We start from the raw sequence: 20762 nt of genomic DNA, 5'->3' as shown, positions 1-20762 counted from the left end.
GGGCAACCTCTATACCTAACAGTGAGTTACAGAATGCATGGTAACATGTTTACGTCAAGAGCAGATTTTGTCAAACTTTGTAAACTAGCAATTTTCACGAAGGAGGGAAATCTGTACAACTAGAACAGATCTACTCGGCAAATGGCATCACATTCCCTATCATTTGCTGAGGCAACACACAGAATATCCCGAGCCAGCCGCCTCTACGGGTTCAACAATAGAACCATCCGGAGAGTATCCATGAATACATACATTAATGTACTTAATGATTGACAGGCAGGCTGGCTGCATCGCAGTTAATATAAAAGCAGGGTAGTGAGCAAGCCCGAGGGATGCTGCGCTACATCAGAGTTTATAGTAATGAGGACCCTAGAGGAGAAGAGAAACGCAGCTATCGAAGATGCAAGACAACCCAATCTCTACGGAGAACGTCTTTGAAGGCCTCTCAAAGGCTTCTCAAATGGAGAAACTCCCCAGTACATTAACACAGCCACTGTTCTTCCTGGCGAAAGCTGAAGGTCATCAAGTGCTGCTGCTCTCGGCTAAAGCGTGGTAGGAAGCAAACCGCTTGCTTTCCTTGTAGCCGTTTCCTGGTGGTTCTCCTTGCTAATGAGGTCTCTGGCACCCTTGCGGGCAGCTTCATTCTGCAGTACTCATTTGCTTTCTCCTTCTTTCACTCCCAGTTCTTGCTCCTCCAGACACACAGCTGTCCATCAAATCTCATGCAGAGATGAGACGGAGGAGTGCGGTGCGGGTGTACACCGCACAAGACTGAAATCTTGAAATTAGGATGAACATAAAATATCAGACCTCAGGAGGATGATATACAGCCAAATTCATTAGAAAAGCAATAGCTCCACTGACATGCAATTAAAAAGAAGTAAGAGGTTTCATTGCAAGTGCTGGGCTCCTCATACATTGCATTCAAATATAAGTGGGCCATTAAGGCCAAGTTGTGGGTCCTTCATAACAGGAAGATGACTTAATCTATCAGTGTCTACATGACTTCGACAGTACTCTACGGTTTATACACACTTGTGAGCACTATCCGGATTAACTCAAGATGGCATGAGTCTGCACCAGCCACTGTGAACGGTCAGCAACACACTCTCACAACAAGCTCCTCTGATTAAAAGCACTTGTGCAAACAACACAAAACCATGCTTAATACAAACTGTACTCGAACAACAAGAGAGAAAGGGTAAATCAGATTACTCTCACACCCCTTGGAATAATTTATCAAAAACAACTAGAGAGTATCTCCAACTATAATACAAATAGAACACAAAAAAGTATGAGTGAGACAACTTATCACCACCACCACCAGTAAGTGCACTAAACAAACATTGACTGTGTCAAAATCAAGGTTGTGTATTCACAGTGAGGAAAAAGGAACCCTCAGTCACCCACACAAGGTAGGTAGCCAATTGTCCTCATCGGGTTCCAGTTTTTAGTATGTGCAATGATGCAGAACATTAAGTGCAAATTAAAAGGAGTATAGACCACTCCCTCAACCAAAACTTTTAATAGAGGGGTGATTCGAACTCAGTTAAAAACAAAGTGAAAAAATCGGACACATGAGGGTTATGTCAATTTGAACCCAATGTCCTAAAAAACAGTCGACATGTTTCAGCTTATGAGTCGTATTCGACTCAGCATTCCTCAGGACCAATAGTTTATTCTCACCTAGATGGAGGCACACCCTAAGGAACCTACTCAAACTAGGAGGAAAATTATTTTCTATTGAAAAGCGTTTACCAACTTGGAATCGCTGCACTGGAAAACTCAGATGCACACCCTCTAATCTCTGAGGGTTAAGGAATTAGGTTTATCCTGTTACCCGCTTCCTGGACACGCGGTGGGGGAAAAACCTTCACGTCAGCATTATATGGCTGACGATTCCCCGCCTGTCCACCTAGACTTTACTCTTCCGCGGTCCGTATACAGAAGTGCACAAGAAAAACTTTGCCCGGCCTTTAAATCAGCGAGGGCCGTGGTTTGGAGAAAATCTATAGCATCAATATTCCAACTTAATTTCTGTTATTACATTTTACAATTGCTTCCCACTTGGACACTTGCTTTTTTTGCTGTGCAGCTCCGATGCACTGCAACTTGATCAATACTGCTTCTTTTGTGCCTCCTATTCCCTTTGGGATTGTTTCACTTTTCGCATATGTGATCATTTAGCTGTCAAGTGGCCTCATGTAAACCTCATGTCAGTCAACCTTCTTTTTTAGCCACAGGCATTTGGCTTTCTGGGACGTATAGTCAACTCTCAGAGTTGTTAGTCTTGGCTCAAAAACCTAAGCATGTAAAGTGCAGTTCGCTGTAAAGACAGACCCCGGTGAGAGTGTCATACATAGGCACACTTGGCAAAGATGTGACCACAGAACTATAGAATACATATGCTTCACAGTGATTTTGACAGATATGCATAATTATCCATATATTTTAAGATTGCTCAGCTTTACAACGCACCCTGTCTCCCTTAGAAACTATTATATTCATAAGTGCGGACAGTGTTTTGTGTACCACCAAGTGTACAGTGGCTCTTACTGCAGTATAACATTTGCCACGCCAAGGACGATCACTTGCAGCAGATGTGCACTATTCTAAGGTGGAACAGCACCAGAGACAAAACTGAAACTGTTCACTTCATTGGGCGTATTCTGAACCCATTAGCAGTCCCTCTCCAACTGGCTGTAGACGCTGCAGCCATAGGGGCTGGGGCATCATCCATACACATGAGATTGTGGAAATAGAGGATCATTCCCAACTGTTTTCACTTGAGTACTAAGTGCAACAGAGCCTGATTATCATCAACTGAGTGCAAGCTTCACTCGCATGTTCTGAACATGTAGCCTGTGAAGCAGGTGGGCATGTGCAGCTGATCAACATGGTTAGCAGCTGTCCCAACTCTCCTCACACAGAACGAGTAGGAGCAGAGATTAGCATGAGGTCTGAAAGCTATTCTCACACAGAACAGGCATAGCTAGCAAATGGACTCATACCACATGACACATTCAGCTCTGGTCTTTTAGCCACCAATGCTCTTATCCTGGGACCCTCTCTATTAACATTCCAAGTATGGGCTCAAATCTCAGGATCTAAATTGCTGCTAGCTAAAAAAAAGAAACAGAAAAGGCTGAAAATGTTTCACACAGCACTAGATACATGGGAACAATTCACCTGTGCAAGACTCTTGGAAACCAAAAACATTCTCTTTAAGGTTCTCCAGCAATCAAAGAAGGTCTTGGGGAGGTGACAGGAGGTGGGAGTGGGGTTAGAGCATTCTTGTGGGGATAGTGATCCAAGGCTGAATGATGGACTAGATGCTTTGTGGTACTTGTGCATAACTGGGGGCGGTGGGGGGTGCTAAGGTTCTGTGTTTTGTGAAATTGCTACATTCTAGGAACATCGGGGGACTTTTAACGGCAGCTGCCGACTTGAGGATTTGCAATTCTTAAAAGAAGTTAGCACAGTGCGTGTCCCTTGGATGCTGCTTTTCAGATAGTACACAATAAGGGAGGTGGTGGACGGTGTTCTGAATGTTGCTGCTAGATTCAAGGACTCCGAGTACGGCTTGATAGTTGGTGTTTTAACACATCTTGATGGGAACTGCTGAAGAATTTCTGCGATTGTGAAAGGAGTTATCCTGCTTTGCAACATCTTGATTGCAGATAAATGGTTTGCTTACTGGTCCTTGGCTAAGAAAGGCTAATGGTGCAACTGCCAGGCCTTGAGTGCAGGCGGTTAGTGTGCTGCAGGTACACATGTGATCTGAGTCTGTGATCCATACTGCAGCTGGAGAAGGTTACAGTACATATTTCTGGGGCAGAGAGGTCTAAAGCTTCTCCCTTCTGTGGTCAACGGCTGGTGGCATGCATGAGAGGTGAATGATTGGCCGTAAGTTCCAGAGCTCGCTTCCTCCCGCACAGTGTGTCTGCGATTAGCACTTTCCAGCAGCCAAGAAAATATCTTTTTTATTACATTAAATATGGGAGACAGGAAGGCCCTACACAAGGGAATGGGGAGAATCCTCCCAAGTGCCTAAAAGATGGTCTCTGGCATAGAGGCAGCTTTTGCTTTTTGCTCCTTTATATAATGCACCCTACAACCCCACGACACTCTGAAACTGCTCACCTCAAATGTCTGTTTTTTCTATCAGAGTTTTTAAGCATAAGATTAATAGTGCCATTCATGTCGGGCAAGAAAGCGACAAAGCCTTTTCTCATTTTTACGGCTAAGTATTACTTACAGGTGAGAATCGTGAGCAACCTTAGAACACCAGCTTTGAGGCACTCAAACAATATATTACAAACAGTCTACCGGATTAAGTTACTTCGTGTTACAGAGGCCTAATGTACACATTATCTAAAGCCTTTTATCATAGATGGACAAGCACACTTAGAGGCATAATCCAGATTACACATAAGGTACAGCAGTGCATCGTTAAAAGCTGGTGTGCCCTAGGTTAGAGGCAGGACCCTGTGTTTGCAGAAGATGCAGCAGAGCATAATACCAAGTGGAAGCATAGTAGGTTCAATGTAGTGGCCAGCATTTGCGGCACATGCAGCTTCATACCGTGGGAAACCAGAGCGCACATGCAATCCGTCGACATTCTGGCTGACCAAGAACTTTAGGATGCCGACTCTCTCCAGCTGCAGCAAGGCCATATGAGTCTTCGAGGGGCGCGCATTTTCAAAAGTGGTGTCAAACTTGGGGTGCAAGCCCTTCTCCTCCATCGTCCATACGCCTGTTGGTCCCCTGAAAATAAAGAAAAAAAGCTTAGTATAGAACGAAGAAAGGGGAAGGACACAACCTGCGATACAAGAAGATTTAAAAAAAAAAGCCTGCTGAGTAACAGCACATCTATGCTTTTAAATTCCAAGGCTCAGCACAACCAGGTACCCCACACTCAATGTAAACTCACCTGAAATCAGGTATGCCCGAAGCTGTACTGATGCCTGCACCAGTGTGGAAAACGGTGTAAGAGGAATTCTTGACCAGCTCTGCAAGCTCCTGGACTTTTCTTTCAACTTCATCTTGGGGATCAAACACCTGACAATGAAAGTTACAATGGAGGGAGTAAATAACCGGCATGAATATGTGCAGCACAAGTCTCTAAGCCGGTCAAAAAAACATCAACGAAACAAACTGTCTCTCAGCTCTCTCTCAGTAACTACAAAGCTCCTGCATGCAGGTTGTGAAATATCAAATTTAGGGCCGATTTAGATCCTGGCGGACAGGTTACTCTCTCACAGCGGTGACGGATATCCCGTTCACCGAAATATAAATCCCATCATATCCTATGGGATTTATATTTCAGCGGACGGGGTATCCGTCCCCATTGTTATGAAGTAACCCGTTTGCCAAGATCTGAATCAGGCCCTTAGTTTGGAATGGTAGCAACTCATTGCCTCAGACAGAATCACGCTAAGCTGAAACCCTATTAAATTCACACCAAGGTAGAGAGGCCTCTGCTAATACTCCAGATCAGTCCTACAGGCCTAAAGAACAATGGGAACTCCACAAAGTGGTTCAGAGGCCTATAAATGCCCAATCTGCTACACCAGACACCCTCTAAGCCCACAACCCTTTGCTCATTCACTGAAAAAGTACAAAATACTAGGTCAGCTACAGCAATTGTACCGAGTACACCCGCCCCACGCACAGCTATCATGGTACTGCTCCGATGCTCCTCTTTTCATGAGGCAAGCACAAAGAAAACCTTGCCATACTAAAATTCAGACCCAGTAACGAATCTGTAGGGCTCTGCCCTGCCATCAATGCTGAATTACAAGTGAAGGTACTAGCCTCATTCAAACTCCATGAAGGCAAGAAAGTACCCCACAGTTCCGAACCACACCCTATCCCCTCCTCAAAAAAGCAACCCTGAACCCAACACACTGAACCAACTATCACCCAATTGCAGGACTCCCATTGTTCCCACAAATAATGGATAAAGTAGTCACTGCTCAACTCCAAGCCCACACAGAAACAAACAGCATCCTAGGCAAACATACACAGACTTATGCCCCCAAGTCAGGACAGAAACATCACTACAATGGGCCAATGCACTGTATGCATGTATGTGGTACTTCTAGAGCAGGAATGTAGTCAAAAGGTAGAGACGAGCTTGGCAGGGCTAAAACAATAACAAGTCAACAATTAACAGAAGAGGTAGTTGGTTAGTTGACTGTTAAAGCATAGTGGTATGTTCATTAAAGGCATGTTACTTCAACTCCTTCCTAAATAGAAGCAGCATGGTATGGTCTTGTTGAACACATGTATGTCATTACAGATCCTGGGTGCATTGATGGGAAAGACCTCCTGCCTTATTTTTTCATTTTACATTTATTGGTTTGCAATCTGTTGGTGTCTTGGCTGCATGAGCACAGACAACCACCACAAGATGGCGAGCTTGTGGGCACGCCAAGCAGGGGTGCTCGTCGTGATGGTTTTATAAATAATGCAGTAACCATATGTATTCAAGCCTGCGAGACACATGCTTAGGCATGTGTGATGCCCTTAGTGGGGATCTAGTGAGGAGCCTAGGAAATTAGGGAGCAGGGCATCCCCACTAAAGAGATGAAAACGTACAAGAGCTGTAGAGCACTTCTGACTCTATTTTGTGAAGAATGTGTTGGAACTAGTCCGTGTTTATTATTTATGCAACATGTTACTTTTTTTTTTAACTCTTTATTCAAGACTGAGTAAAGCAATGTATCAGTGTTACAAATTAGTACATGTAATGTTTATCAGTATCTTTTTCTTCTTTTCTCCCCAACCAATAACTGAAGGAAACAATACATCTTACCAGTCGTCACATTGCCTATAATTAATCCTGCAACAGGAGAGACTGTCTAGAGATATATAATACTACGGCTGAAGTCCAACATTCTCATATTAGTGCCCAATAGTGACATATCCTTCCAGCTCCACCATGGGTAGAGCCTGCATTTGTCATCCAGCTCCTTCATACATAACAAGAATAAAACAACCCTTTCCCCCCGCCCAGTACCTCCCTCGTCTCCTGGTCATAGTGAAATATCTGTGATATAGTGCCTCCTGATTCATATCTTAATCATGTAGAAAGACCATAGCATAAGTATACAGATGGCCTGTACGCTGCCCCGGGCGTCATAACATCCTGTCTCTCTAGTACAATACCCCGTGTAATGCAACATGTTACTTGAGGATGAAGCTGGTGTCCAGGCGGAAACACAGTGACTTGGCATTCAATGAAAGTTGGGGATCCAAGTCATCAAGGTTCAGGTTGTTGAGTAAGGTTTGTAAAGTTTCTTGTTCTTGACAAATAACAGGAATTCTGCCTTGTTTTGGTCGTGCTTCAGGTAGGAGCTGGACATCTGTGTCTAGATGATGCATAAGCAGTGCTTGAGGCACTGGATTTCTGAAATAACGGCAACTTCTAAGTAAAGTTGTGTATAATCTGCATATTGGTGACTCTTCATGCTGTTCTATGTGGGTAGCGCAGCAAAAGGCTCCATGTGGAGGTTGAAGGTGAAACAGGGACAGTGCAGAAGCCCTGAGGGACTCCACAGGTGACAGGGATCTTTGGGGACTTGGTGGTGCAGAGGTGAATAAACTAGGCAAGAGAAGTACCAGCCAAGGACACTGATGCTGAATCCCATTCGAGACTCCAGAGTGCACTGCATATGCAGGTGGGATGTGTTGCATGCAGCTGTGAGAGCAAGCAGTATCGGGAAGCTGGTGGCATCTTTATCTGTGGTCAAGTGGTCATAGTCTACAATGTGTAATGAAGCAGTCTCCGTGCTGCATTGTGATCAGACGTCATTCTGGAAGTCGTGTAGGAGATGGTCAGAATTAATATGGCCTTGGAGTTGAACACAAACTGCTTCTTCAAGGATTTTGCAGAGGAACAGTAGGCAAATGTTGGGCCATCAGTTGGCTCAGTCGACAAGGACTATTGTTGGTTTCTTTAGGAATGGGAGGATCTTACCTGTGTTGCAAGTTTCTGAGAATATGCCTTGGCATCAAACACATTGACAATAGTGGTTGGGTTCATACAGAATCATCAGAGAGACCTTTGATGAAGGATGAGGGTAAATCATCTTAATAATAAGTGACTTTGATGGAGTTGAGTATGCTGGCAAGCTCTGTGAGAGGTGAGGCTTAGAAGGCTAGAAGGGTTACTCTGCATGTCAATTCCTCTTGCCCTCACAGACGTGATTGATACCATGAAACACATCCCACTTTTACACCACTTGCAATTGGTTCCACACATCCCAGTCCACTCCCTTAAACGTTTCAGAAACTTCCTTGTGGAACATGCTAAAATATCAAGCCAGAGGACCTCGAGTCCTTGCCAAGTACAGACACTTGCAGAGCCTCAAAATGACCCCCTATGCCACTCACTTTAATATCTACCTCCAACACTGCTTACAGACCACCTCTGAACCCATAACTCAGCTACGACTCCTTCATCACACCAATCTATTTACTCGAGCCATGAGGCAAAGACTAATTCACAAACATATGAGATGGCCTCAAAGCAGTGCCCTGACACATCTGGTTTATGGCAAAAATGGGGAAAAAATGACTGCTACTGATCAAAGTCATGGTCTGCTAAGGCAGGAATGTCACTCAGAGATTAAGAAAATCCACAGTCGCATCATCAAGCGATAATGTTACTCAAACAGCTCTAAATGTGTAGATAAAAACTACAAGGAAAAGAAACATCAAATGCAACCCAGTCATCTATCTCACCCAAACTGTCTAGCTTATTTGTATCGCTGCAGCCACTCACAAAAACACAGGATGGAAAGCTACAATGCCCTCGAAGCAAATAAGCAAGGAATTGAACACTATATAAATCAACATAATAGAATGAAGTCTCAAATTCGTGCTCTGCAGTTATAATTCTCCCACTCCTCAACAGACATCTTCTGATGTCTCTGCAAGCACAAAATGTCTACACACAGAGCACTGCAAAATGATGATGGAAAGGTGGCCACCCACCCACCACTTTAACCTCTGTTAATACTCGAGTCAAGGTTCAGTGCATTCACTTGCTGTACAGACAATCCCATCACAGGGTTATCTGCACCCCTGGAATAGGTATCCTATCCACCAGGGCTGTCCCATGTATGCACCCCTTGATCACTTGTCCCTGAACCCCCTGATCGGTTCTCTCTCTCTCACACACCCCTCTTACATTACTCGGTACCTTCACTCCCCAGGTGTACGGACCAGGATCTCAGCCCCTGCATCTCTGATCCCTGCACCAAACACCCCGCCTCCTCTGGGAAGGACTTCCGGCTACCCAGAATTACCCCCCCCCCCCCGTGTCCCCCTCCCTGCACCCTTCTCTCCAAGACCCGCTTCCTCTGTTCACGCCTTCTCCCTTCCCTCCTTCTTTTCTCTCCAATCCACACCAGTTCTCCTTCCTCCCTCTTTGTCCCCATTCCCCCCCCTCTTCCATCCCCCCTCACCTCGGGCAGGCCGCACTTTCCCTTGTCGGGGTAGGGGGAGAGCCCAGCCGCGTAGTTCACAGACATGATGAACCGCAGATCCTCACTACAATCTTCGGGGATGCACTTCCGGCCCCCCAAAGCTGAGCATTACCTACTTCCGGCAACGCTGCAGGTGTTCCTGTTTGAGAAAACAGAGTGATCCAGCTACGAGGAAAAACAACCCAAACGAAGACCCGCCCCCAAAGTGATGTGAAGAGGATACGCGGGTGGGAAGGAAGAGCCATAAACAGTAGATCATGCAATGAAAAAGTGAGACAAACACATGTATTTATATCGATTCACAGAGTCCGCATTTTAAATTAATTTATTTTTGTGTTTATTTTTGTATTGTTTATGTATGTATTTATTTGTGGGTTTTGTGTAGCACAAAAATGTGCTCCTACTTCAACACTGCTGAAAAATACTCTTATCTTTTCTATAGCAGTTTCCTACTCCTTGTCGAAGTGTTCAAAGCTCTTTCCAGCAGTCAGAGGAGTAACTACCACATTTGTAGATCAGGAATAAGAGGGTGTTATAGAAGTTACATCAGAGTTCTGGTGCTAACTCATAGTTGCCAACAATTGAAAACAATTCCAGGGACACTCTGCAGCACAGCTATCAATTACTTACTTGAAAATGTACTACACTTACTGCCCAAAGCTCCGCCCATTCAGCCCAACCCACATAATTAGCATAATTTAACCCCGCCTACTTGAACATTACTTCTGTGATATGCATGATGCACATTCTTTGCAGCAGGCACCATCAACCCCCTGCGCTACTGTTGAGTCAAATCTTGCGCGAGACAAAACTCCAATCTCTCTCCAGCAAGAACATTAAACAACACGCTCTCTTTGACTTAGCAAAGGAGTTGTGGTAGCGCTCTAGTTGTTCCGCAGCCGGAACAGGAAGGGGAGTGGGAGGAAGCGGAAGGCGGCCATCTTGGTTAGAGGCGCCGACCGCTAGAAGAGAGGTCGCAATTCCCGGCGCTCCGGCAATAAAGAAGTTTCTTAAGCAAATACGAAGTCTTGGTGTATAAATCTAAATTCCACAATGGCGACGAGGAGTAGTCAATGAACCCGCGCTCCACCTGCTTCCTAGTGCAGCGCCACAATCAGGGGAAAACGCCGGAGCGTGGCAGAGGTCCCGACCTGACCCAGCAAAAGGGCGCGAATCGGCGCCAGCCCTCCAGAAGGCGCCACAAGGCCAACAAGTAAGCGGTACCGGGCTCTGCCTACGAAGGAAAAGTCTGGGGGGGAGAAATTAATGTCTCTGGTGCACAAAAACACAGGACACACCACTGAGCCCTGAGAATTGGAGCTCCCCACCCTGACATACAGCAAAAGCGGTGTGGCTGCATACTTAGACGGGGGCAGCATAGAGGAGCATAGAGGGGACGCCTGACCCTCTCTTTAGGAGAGTACCATCCCAGGCCACGCAGAGTTACACCCGGCAAGCTGGCGGAGCAGCAATCAGGCACGGAAGCACCTGGCCTTTCAGACCCAGACAGGAGGGGTAGTGTGCAGGCATCACCTAGCCCCACTGAAAGGGAGAGTGGGGAAGATAGCGACGGCGATCGCAGCGAGAGGGACGCAGCTGAGCAAACTACGCCAGGGAGTCCACCCAGTCGGGCGATCCCTGCTACTGCAGTCCAGAGATGGGTGTTCCCAAAATGGCGGTCCAGTCCTCCTCCCTCACCCAGCTGGTGCCATTCCTAACGAACAGCGGGGAGCCAGAAAGACAATGGGAAGACTGGAAGAGGTACTTGTTGAACTACCTTGACGCCCTCGAGGAAGAAGGTGGTGCCCAGTTTTCAAGCAAGAGAAGGAAGAAAATTCTGCTACACAACTTGGGCCCGGAAGGAATTAGAGTATACGACACCATAGTAAAAGAAGCGAGGGACGCCAACGACACAGACGTATTCAGCCATGCCATTGCTGACCTCGACGCACATTACCGGCCGGTGGTGTGTGTCGCCATTGACAGACACAACTTCTTTCAAAGGAAGCAAAAGAGCGGTGAGTCAGTGGACGAGTATGTGGTGGCCCTCCAAAAGTTGGCCCTGTCGTGTAAATTTGGCACCCTACATGACGAACTAATCAGAGACCAAATCATCATGCACACATCAAGCACTCACGTCCAAGAGAAACTGTGGGTAAATGGGGATGCACCCCTCAAAGAAATCTGGGTGATGGTGAAGAAGGCCGAATTATCCAAACGATGTGCACAAGCAGCCAAGAAAGAAACTGGAGGATCGCCAACCGTGTGCAAGATAATGACACCGGGGAAGAGCGAGCGGCCAAAGCCAAGAGACCAACAGAAGAATCAAGAGGGACGACGCCCGGCCCCAACCAATCAAGCGGACTAGAGAACGAATAAAGGAGGGCGACTAAGCTGCTACAGGTGTGGGAGCACAGCACATTTAGGGAACGACAAAGCATGTCCGGCATTCAAAGCAAGATGCTCCTTCTGCAACGTGTTCGGACACTACGAGAAAGTGTGCCGCCAGAAGCCAAAGGGAGCTATGGTCAGGTACGTCGACAAAGAGCAACAAGAGAATGTGGACAACCAAGACGAAGAGGATGACCTAGAAGAGGTTCTCTACATTGACGTGCAAGTGTTGGAGATGGATGGCTCAGAGTCGGACAAACCCCGGCTGGACATGCACATAGGAGAAATTCCCATAGAAATGATTGCAGACAGCGGTGCCCCCATCTCCATCATACAGAGGCGAGTGTGGGAAGAAAAATTTGTCTCCAACATTGAGGAAGATCTGCGCCCGATGGACCTGAGGCCGGTCACATACACGGGACAGAAGATCCCCATGTTGGGATACTGCCCCCTCCTGTTCGAGTTCAGGGGTCATCACGCACAGTGCAAGCTATACATCGCAGAGAAGGGACCCTCATTATTGAGCTGGAAGGACCAGGGAGCGTTGGGGATACAGCTCAACCCAGGAGGCATTGAGAAAATCCTGCTAATGGATTGGGAAGAGAAAGATGATGCGGAATCATGGCACAGAGCATACCCCAAAGTCTTCAATGGACAAGTCGGAGAACTATCGAAGTACAAACACCTAATAAAACTCAAGGAAGGGGCCAAACCCGTAGTTCACAAGGTGAGAAACATCCCATTCCGTTGTAGGGAAGCAGTACAGTTGGAACTGGACAGGCTAGAAAAAGAAGGGGTGATCAGAGCCATAGAGAGCGCAGAGTGGCTTTCACCACTGGTGGTAGCCCAGAAACCCAACGGTAAAGTGCGGCTATGTGTCGACCTCAGGGAATTAAACAAGAACATTGTAATCGACAAATTCCCTCTGCCCCGCATAAATGAGATGCTGGCGAAGACAAAGAACATCAAGTGGTTTTCCACAGTAGATCTATTGTCGGCCTACCACCAAGTGAAACTGCATCCATCATGTTGTCATCTCACGTCCTTCATCACGCCCTTCGGCTGCTACGAGTTTGTGAGAATGCCCTTTGGCCTGGCCTCAGCAGCGGCTGTATTTCAGAAGATGATGCACAGAATCCTAAGAAACGTTGAAGATGTACAGTTTTTTCAAGACGACATCTTAGTCATGGGAAGAACTAAACAGGACCACAATGAGAATGTAGCGATTACGGTGTCCAGGGGTCGAGGGATGGTTCTGCTGTCTAGATCCCGTAGGTGGTATGCGTGTGGGGAAGTGTGCAGGAAAGGACGATTGAACTACATTGACCAGCATTCCAAGGGGCAAGTCAGAGGAGTCATGGGACCTAGGGCATATTAGCACCTCCCATCCTCGCGGACGGTGCTTGTCAATTTGATTCCAGAGACTGTCGGAGTGGCGGATGGTGTTCCCCGCCGGATTCCAGCGAGAAGCCAGAAGTTACCGAGGAATGAGAAGCCGTGCATCATCCAGTGTCTTGCACCCCCGCCGAAATCCCGATAAGTACCGGAATACTGAAGCGGGCTCGCTTTCGTTGCCTACACTAGCGCTTGTGCGTACCTTAGTTAGATAGGGAGATTTGGTACGGTACGTTTTGCCTGTTATGTACTTTCCTCACGGAGGACTCTGTGGCGAGAGCGTTCTGCTATTAAGACACGCTTTGCTGTTTTGCCGTGTACGTCTCTCCCGAGAGGGTTTCTGGGAGACGTAGTCCGGATTCGTTTTGTCCCTACGGGAATACCCTGCCAAAAGAGACAGAGACTCTGTTCCAGCCCTATTCCTTGTTTATTCGTTGACTCTTTTTCATGGATGAAAGTTGGGAACGGCTTGTGCGTTGAACAACCGTTACCATTTGTATTCTTTTTGTATACTGCGTACAGCAGTCCTGAACTCCTGAAAGAAAGGAACATTGGTCTTGCAGGATTGCTGTGGTGTTTTCCTTCCCGGCCTGGGTTCTGTATGATTCTGGTGAGTGATGTGCCTAAGAGTTGGGATAGTATAAGTTGGAGACACGTTGAGTGTAGTGTTAACGGTGTTCCTTACTCTTCCCTAATCAGGTGGGCCATCTCAAGCTATTCTGCGCCTCTTTGTGACCAGACTCCAGGGGATCCCAAGGAATCATCACTACCCATTTATTATTTTATCCACTTACCCTTTCCCGACTAGGTACGTGTACTCACAGTGAGCTTCCCTTCCACTGTGTGTTCCGTAGCTGGCAGGGGGAGGAGAACTTAGCATCTGAAGTCGTTTCTGCCGGACACCCTGAGCAAAGGTTAGTGGCGATTGTGTGCTTGCGCTACTGCCAATCCACGACAGATTGACAAGCCCAAGTTGACACACCGGCCCGAACGATGAATGCTGAAGCAGTATTGGCCTCCTTGGTAGAAGGCCTTGCCTCTTTACAACAGGAAGTAGCTACTTCTAGAGCCGAAAATCAGACACTGTATAAGGAAGTGGGGACTTTAAGGAGAGAAGTCGCAGGATTATTCCAGAAAGGGACAGGAGGGAGTCCTTATCTTAAACCAGCTACATTACCTCCTCCTGGCGCTAAAAAACCCTTGGAAGCAGAAGGGGGTGGGTTCTCTGTTCCCCCTCAAATAGCCACCTCTACAGCCCCCTCGACTGATACTGCTCATACCGTTCATGTGGTACAGACAGTAGGCGTTCCCTTAGCTTCCCCCGAACGCTTTTACGGAGACCCCCGCAAATTTGAAACATTCCTGAATCAGTGCAGATTACATTTCTTATGTAAACCTGGGGTTTTTCAGGACGATTCCGCTAAGACGGCATTTATGATGTCCTACATGGGGGGTAATGCTGCCAGTTGGAATATCCCATTGCTGGAGAAGAACGACCCAGTGTTGCACGATTTTTCTGCTTTTTGTGTTGAGTTGCGCAAGCTTTTTGATCGGAAATCCCACATGTTGACCCTGGATAGGGAATTGCTAACCATACGTCAAGGGTCTCAGGACTTGTTATCTTACATCACCTCATTCAACAGGCTGGTGGTTGAGACCGACTGGCCCCCTGCAAAACGCATTTCATTGTTTTATCAAGGCCTTCGTGGAGAGTTAAAGGACGTCCTGGCACAAGTGGTCCAGTTACCCGACACCTGTGAAGACTTCATAGATTTAACAGCCCAGTTGGATCACAGGCTCCTAGAGAGAAGAGGGGATAGATCAAGAGGGGACAACCATCCATTCTATCCTCGCTTTAGGGGACCTATGGAAGAACGTGTCAAATCCTCCGAAGGCCCTGAACCCATGCAAATGGGTGGTATCCGTGGACCTCTGACACAGGAGGAGAAGGAGAAAAGACGTCGCCTGAAACAATGTCTATATTGTGGGAAAGGAGGTCACTTCATTAAGGACTGTCGAGCAAGGAATACAGTCCCCGCAAGAAACCCCGTTCCAAGGGCGCAAGCTCTAGTACAGTCTGATCAACCGACGGAAAACTGAAGAACCCAAACCAGGAGGAGGTCTCTGTCTTGGGTTGTTTGCCGCCAATGATCTCCCCATGTCTTGCTAACACATTGCATCCTGCTGTGGCGCACATGAATCTCCAAATCATCCTATGGGTCACCCCTCAGAAATCATTGAATATAGACGCTTTAGTAGATTCAGGAGCCACCGGAAACTACATTGATCAGGAATTCGCCTTGAAGATAGGGATCGTCTGTGAGAAAAAAGAAAAGCCTGAGTTGGTGAAAGCAGTGGATGGAACGGTTTTGTCATCCGGTCCAGTGGCTTACCACACCTGTTCTATGCTAATGCAAACTGGCCACAATCATCAGGAATACATCCAGTTCGATCTCATTGATGCACCCCAATTCCGGCTCATCTTGGGAATGCCCTGGTTAACTCTCCATGATCCAAAGGTCAGTTGGGCAGCACGCACCATCACTCTGTCATCTGATTATTGTCAGGAACATTGTACTCAGGTTTCTTCAGTCACCAGCATTACTGAAATCTCATCTTCTCTCTGTCTGGCGGCTGCATGTTCCCCTGAGCGATATTGTTGTGCTACCATACTCCCCGTGGAGTATCAGTCTTTCTTCCCTGTGTTTGACAAACAACAGGCTACCCACTTGCCGCCGCACAGGGTTTATGACTGTAGAATCGACCTCATACCAGGAGCCGACATTCCATGCAGTCGGGTCTATGCCATGACCGAAAAAGAAACAGATTATCTGAAGACGTACATCGAAGAGAACCTAGCATCGGGATTTATAAGACACTCAACTTCTCCTGCCTCATCCCCTATGTTTTTTATTCCCAAGAAGGATTGCGCGGAATTAAGACCCTGTATAGACTACAGAGCTATTAACCGTGTGACCATCAAAAACCGGTACCCTCTCCCTTTGATACCAGTGCTCATGGACCAACTCAAAGGAGCCAGATATTTCACAAAACTCGATCTCCGTGGAGCTTATCATCTGGTGCGTGTTAAAAAAGGGGACGAGTGGAAAACAGCGTTTCGAACAAAGCTGGGCCTGTTCGAATACAGGGTGATGCCTTTTGGGCTGTGCAATGCCCCCGCAGCATTTCAGTTTTTTATGGATGAGGTTCTGCGTGGATGTCTGGAAACCTATTGCATTGTCTACATCGATGACATCCTGGTGTATTCCACCACTCTTTCAGAACATGTCTTGCATGTGAAGTCCGTGCTAGACAGATTACAACAAAACTCGCTGTACGCAAAGTTGGAGAAATGCTTATTCCACGTACAGGAAGTGTCTTTCCTTGGGTATGTAATCAATGCAAAGGGCTTTCAAATGGATTCAAGTAAAGTGGAAGCAATACTCAATTGGAACCCTCCGAAGACCGTGAAAGCTGTACAAAGCTTTCTCGGTTTTGCAAACTACTATCGTAGGTTCATAAAGGACTTCTCCAAAATCATACATCCGATTTCTTGTCTGTTGAGAAAAAATATGCCCTTTGTGTGGAGTAAGGAAGCTGATACATCCTTTCAGTATCTGAAGAAGCAGTTCACCCAAGCTCCTATCCTACGTCACCCTGACCCGCAATTGCCGTATATATTGGAGACCGATGCCTCACAATATGCGGTGGGAGGAGTGCTTTCTCAAAGACACCCAATTACTGGCCAAGTACATCCTGTCGCCTTCTTCTCTAAGAAACTCACGCCCTGTGAGGTTAACTATGCCATAACAGATAAAGAACTCTTAGCCATCAAAAGGGCATGTGAGGAATGGCGTCATTACCTACTAGGGGCGGTACATACAGTAGAGATCTATACTGATCACAGGAATCTGTTATTCTTGAAGACAGCCAAGGCCCTTACTCCCAGACAGTTACGGTGGTCTCTGTTCTTTTCAGACTATGACTTCATCATCAAATACAAACCTGGACCCCAAAACGGGAAGGCAGACGCACTGTCGCGTTTGGAGGATGGAGAACAGAGAAAGACCGAAGAATCAGAAACACCTTTGATTCTTCAGGAAGCAAAAACAAGCTTAGGATCCGTAGCCCTCATGTCATCAAACAACTTTCTTGAGGACGTGAAGATAGCCCTTGCAGACATGAACATACCTGAATGGATACAAGAAGACCCGGAACATCGCACAGAAAAGGATGATCTCGCCTATCAGGATGCAGCGTTGTTTATCCCCACGGAAGCCCTACGGCAACGAGTGTTGGTTTGGTCTCACGATTCTGTTTTGGGCAGACATATGGGAATGTACAAAACTATTGCTATTGTGGAACGTTCCTTCTGGTGGCCCCAACTAAGAGATGAAGTTCGGTCTTACGTGAGGAATTGTGCCATCTGTACACAAGGAAAAGCTGTACATGCTCGACCTGTGGGACTGCTTAGACCTTTGCCCATACCACCCCAACCATGGCACACTCTCTCCATGGATTTCATCGTTGAGATGCCCCCGTGTAACGGGTTGACTGTGATTCTGGTTGTAGTGGACCACTTGACCAAGATGGGCCATTTCATACCGCTGGCAGAGCTACCTACGTCAGCGGAATTAGAAAAAGTGTTTCTCCAACATATAGTCAGAGCCCACAGTCTTCCTTGTGTATTGATCACCGACAGAGGTACTCAGTTCACGTCTCGGTTCTGGAAAGCGTTATGTACCACCCTGACCATTGATGCCCGTCTTTCCTCCAGTTACCATCCACAGACGGATGGAAAGACCGAACGCCTGAACCAGACATTGGAACAATATCTTCGGTGTTTCTCTCTGCGGAATGATTTGGACTGGACCGTGTTACTTTGGATGGCCGAATTCGCATACAATAATGCTGTGCACTCAACGCTGGGTTGTTCTCCTTTTTTTTGCCTCCATGGGTATCATCCAAACATCCTTCCCTTTGAGTGGCCTGTCCATTCCCCTGTTCCTAGCATCCACGAACACCATGCACATCTCAGAGCGGTGTTGTTGGATGCACGAAATAGCCTGGCCGATGCCCAGTCCGCGCAGAAACGCTTCGCTGACAGGAAAAGGAGGGTCGAACCAAACTATGGGGTGGGAGACAAGGTGTGGCTCTCCACCAAGAACCTCCACATTAAGGGGAATACCAAATTGACGCCCAAATACGTGGGACCCTACAGTATAGTGGAAGTGATTAACCCTGTAGCTGTGAAACTCTTACTCCCGGTGGGTTGGAAGATACATCCAGTGTTCCATGTCTCCCTCCTTGTTCCTTGCCCTCCCAGTATGAGACTCCCGGTTGCGCCTCTTCCTATTGATGTGGATGGGCAGGAGGAATATGAAGTGCAGTCCATTCTTGATTCCCGGATGGTAGGGGGCCGTATCCAGTATTTGGTGGAGTGGAAAGGTTATGGCCCAGAAGACAGGTCCTGGGAGCCTCTGGGGAATCTGCACTGTCCTGAGTTAGTTGACCGTTTCCATGCCCTGCATCCGGGTAAACTGGGTCGACCGCCGAGTCGGCAGTCCTCGAGAGGGGGTTCTGTAGCGATTACGGTGTCCAGGGGTCGAGGGATGGTTCTGCTGTCTAGATCCCATAGGTGGTATGCGTGTGGGGAAGTGTGCAGGAAAGGACGATTGAACTACATTGACCAGCATTCCAAGGGGCAAGTCAGAGGAGTCATGGGACCTAGGGCATATTAGCACCTCCCATCCTCGCGGACGGTGCTTGTCAATTTGATTCCAGAGACTGTCGGAGTGGCGGATGGTGTTCCCCGCCGGATTCCAGCGAGAAGCCAGAAGTTACCGAGGAATGAGAAGCCGTGCATCATCCAGTGTCTTGCACCCCCGCCGAAATCCCGATAAGTACCGGAATACGGAAGCGGGCTCGCTTTCGTTGCCTACACTAGCGCTTGTGCGTACCTTAGTTAGATAGGGAGATTTGGTACGGTACGTTTTGCCTGTTATGTACTTTCCTCACGGAGGACTCTGTGGCGAGAGCGTTCTGCTATTAAGACGCGCTTTGCTGTTTTGCCGTGTACGTCTCTCCCGAGAGGGTTTCTGGGACACGTAGTTCCGGATTCGTTTTGTCCCTACGGGAATACCCTGCCAAAAGAGACAGAGACTCTGTTCCAGCCCTATTCCTTGTTTATTCGTTGACTCTTTTTCATGGACGAAAGTTGGGAACGGCTTGTGCGTTGAACAACCGTTACCATTTGTATTGTTTTTGTATACTGCCTACAGCAGTCCTGAACTCCTGAAAGAAAGGAACATTGGTCTTGCAGGATTGCTGTGGTGTTTTCCTTCCCGGCCTGGGTTCTGTATGATTCTGGTGAGTGATGTGCCTAAGAGTTGGGATAGTATAAGTTGGAGACACGTTGAGTGTAGTGTTAACGGTGTTCCTTACTCTTCCCTAATCAGGTGGGCCATCTCAAGCTATTCTGCGCCTCTTTGTGACCAGACTCCAGGGGATCCCAAGGAATCATCACTACCCATTTATTATTTTATCCACTTACCCTTTCCCGACTAGGTACGTGTACTCACAGTGAGCTTCCCTTCCACTGTGTGTTCCGTAGCTGGCAGGGGGAGGAGAACTTAGCATCTGAAGTCGTTTCTGCCGGACACCCTGAGCAAAGGTTAGTGGCGATTGTGTGCTTGCGCTACTGCCAATCCACGACAGAGAAGCTTCACAAAGTGCTGCGCACATTACAAGACAATGGACTGACAGCGGAATGGATCAAATGCAAGTTCGGAGTGAAATCTGTCACCTACCTGGGTCATGAGGTGAGCGAAAGGGGGATTGAACCGAAGAAAGCCAACATAGACGCCATCCTACACGCCCCCACCCCGAGCAAGAAAGAGGACGTTCGGTCATTCCTGGGAATGGCCGAATACTACAGCAAGTTCATTCCTCACTTTGCAACGAAAACTCATCTCCTGCGCCAACTACTGAAGGTAAGGAACAAGTTTGTATGGAGTCAGGAGGAACAGACAGAATTTGACACCCTCAAAAGAGAAATGGGAGCCGCCATTCCACTTAAAGGTTTTGACCCAACTGCAGCGTCTATCCTCACGACAGACGCCAGTGACCGAGGTTTGGGAGCGGTGCTGATGCAGAAATCCGATAACGGAGACATGTCCACAGTCAGCTTTGCCTCAAGATCGCTTGCGCCCAACGAAGAAAAGTTTAGCGTGGTGGAAAAAGAAATGTTGGCCGTTGTTTGGGCCATGGAAAGATTCAGGCAGCACTTGTGGGGCGCAAAATTCCTGGTGAAGACGGATCACAAACCCCTGGTCAAGGTGCTGACCTCCAGTGGCCATGCCCATGCGACACCTAGAATCGCGAAAATGACACTCAGACTTTTGGACTATGTGTATGAAGTAGAGCACATCCCAGGGCCACAAAACAAAGTGGCGGATTTCCTTAGTAGAGCAGCAGCCA

At 47.3% G+C, this 20762-nt stretch overlaps 1 protein-coding gene across 2 annotated transcripts in view; it reads right to left on the bottom strand.

Moving 5' to 3' along the window:
- The window catches only part of SIRT6 (sirtuin 6), a 34930-nt gene extending 25260 nt beyond the window's left edge, over positions 1 to 9670 (bottom strand). Inside the window, exons 1-3 of one of the 2 annotated variants that reach the window (XM_086947083.1) lie at positions 9477 to 9670; positions 4934 to 5061; positions 4585 to 4767 (exon numbers count right to left, since the gene is read on the bottom strand). In XM_086947083.1, coding sequence (XP_086803209.1) covers positions 4585 to 4767; positions 4934 to 5061; positions 9477 to 9542 — 377 coding nt within the window. In that variant the 5' untranslated portion in view covers positions 9543 to 9670. Of the gene's footprint in view, positions 1 to 4584; positions 4768 to 4933; positions 5062 to 9211; positions 9309 to 9476 lie in introns of those variants that run through there. The other variant, XM_086947084.1, reaches the window with a different exon arrangement.
- Positions 9671 to 20762: the final 11092 nt, after the last annotated feature.

Source organism: Lissotriton vulgaris, chromosome 12 (assembly GCF_964263255.1).
Source record: "Lissotriton vulgaris chromosome 12, aLisVul1.2, whole genome shotgun sequence".
Lineage (NCBI taxonomy): Eukaryota > Metazoa > Chordata > Amphibia > Caudata > Salamandridae > Lissotriton > Lissotriton vulgaris.
This window is presented reverse-complemented; position numbering and strand designations above follow the sequence as displayed.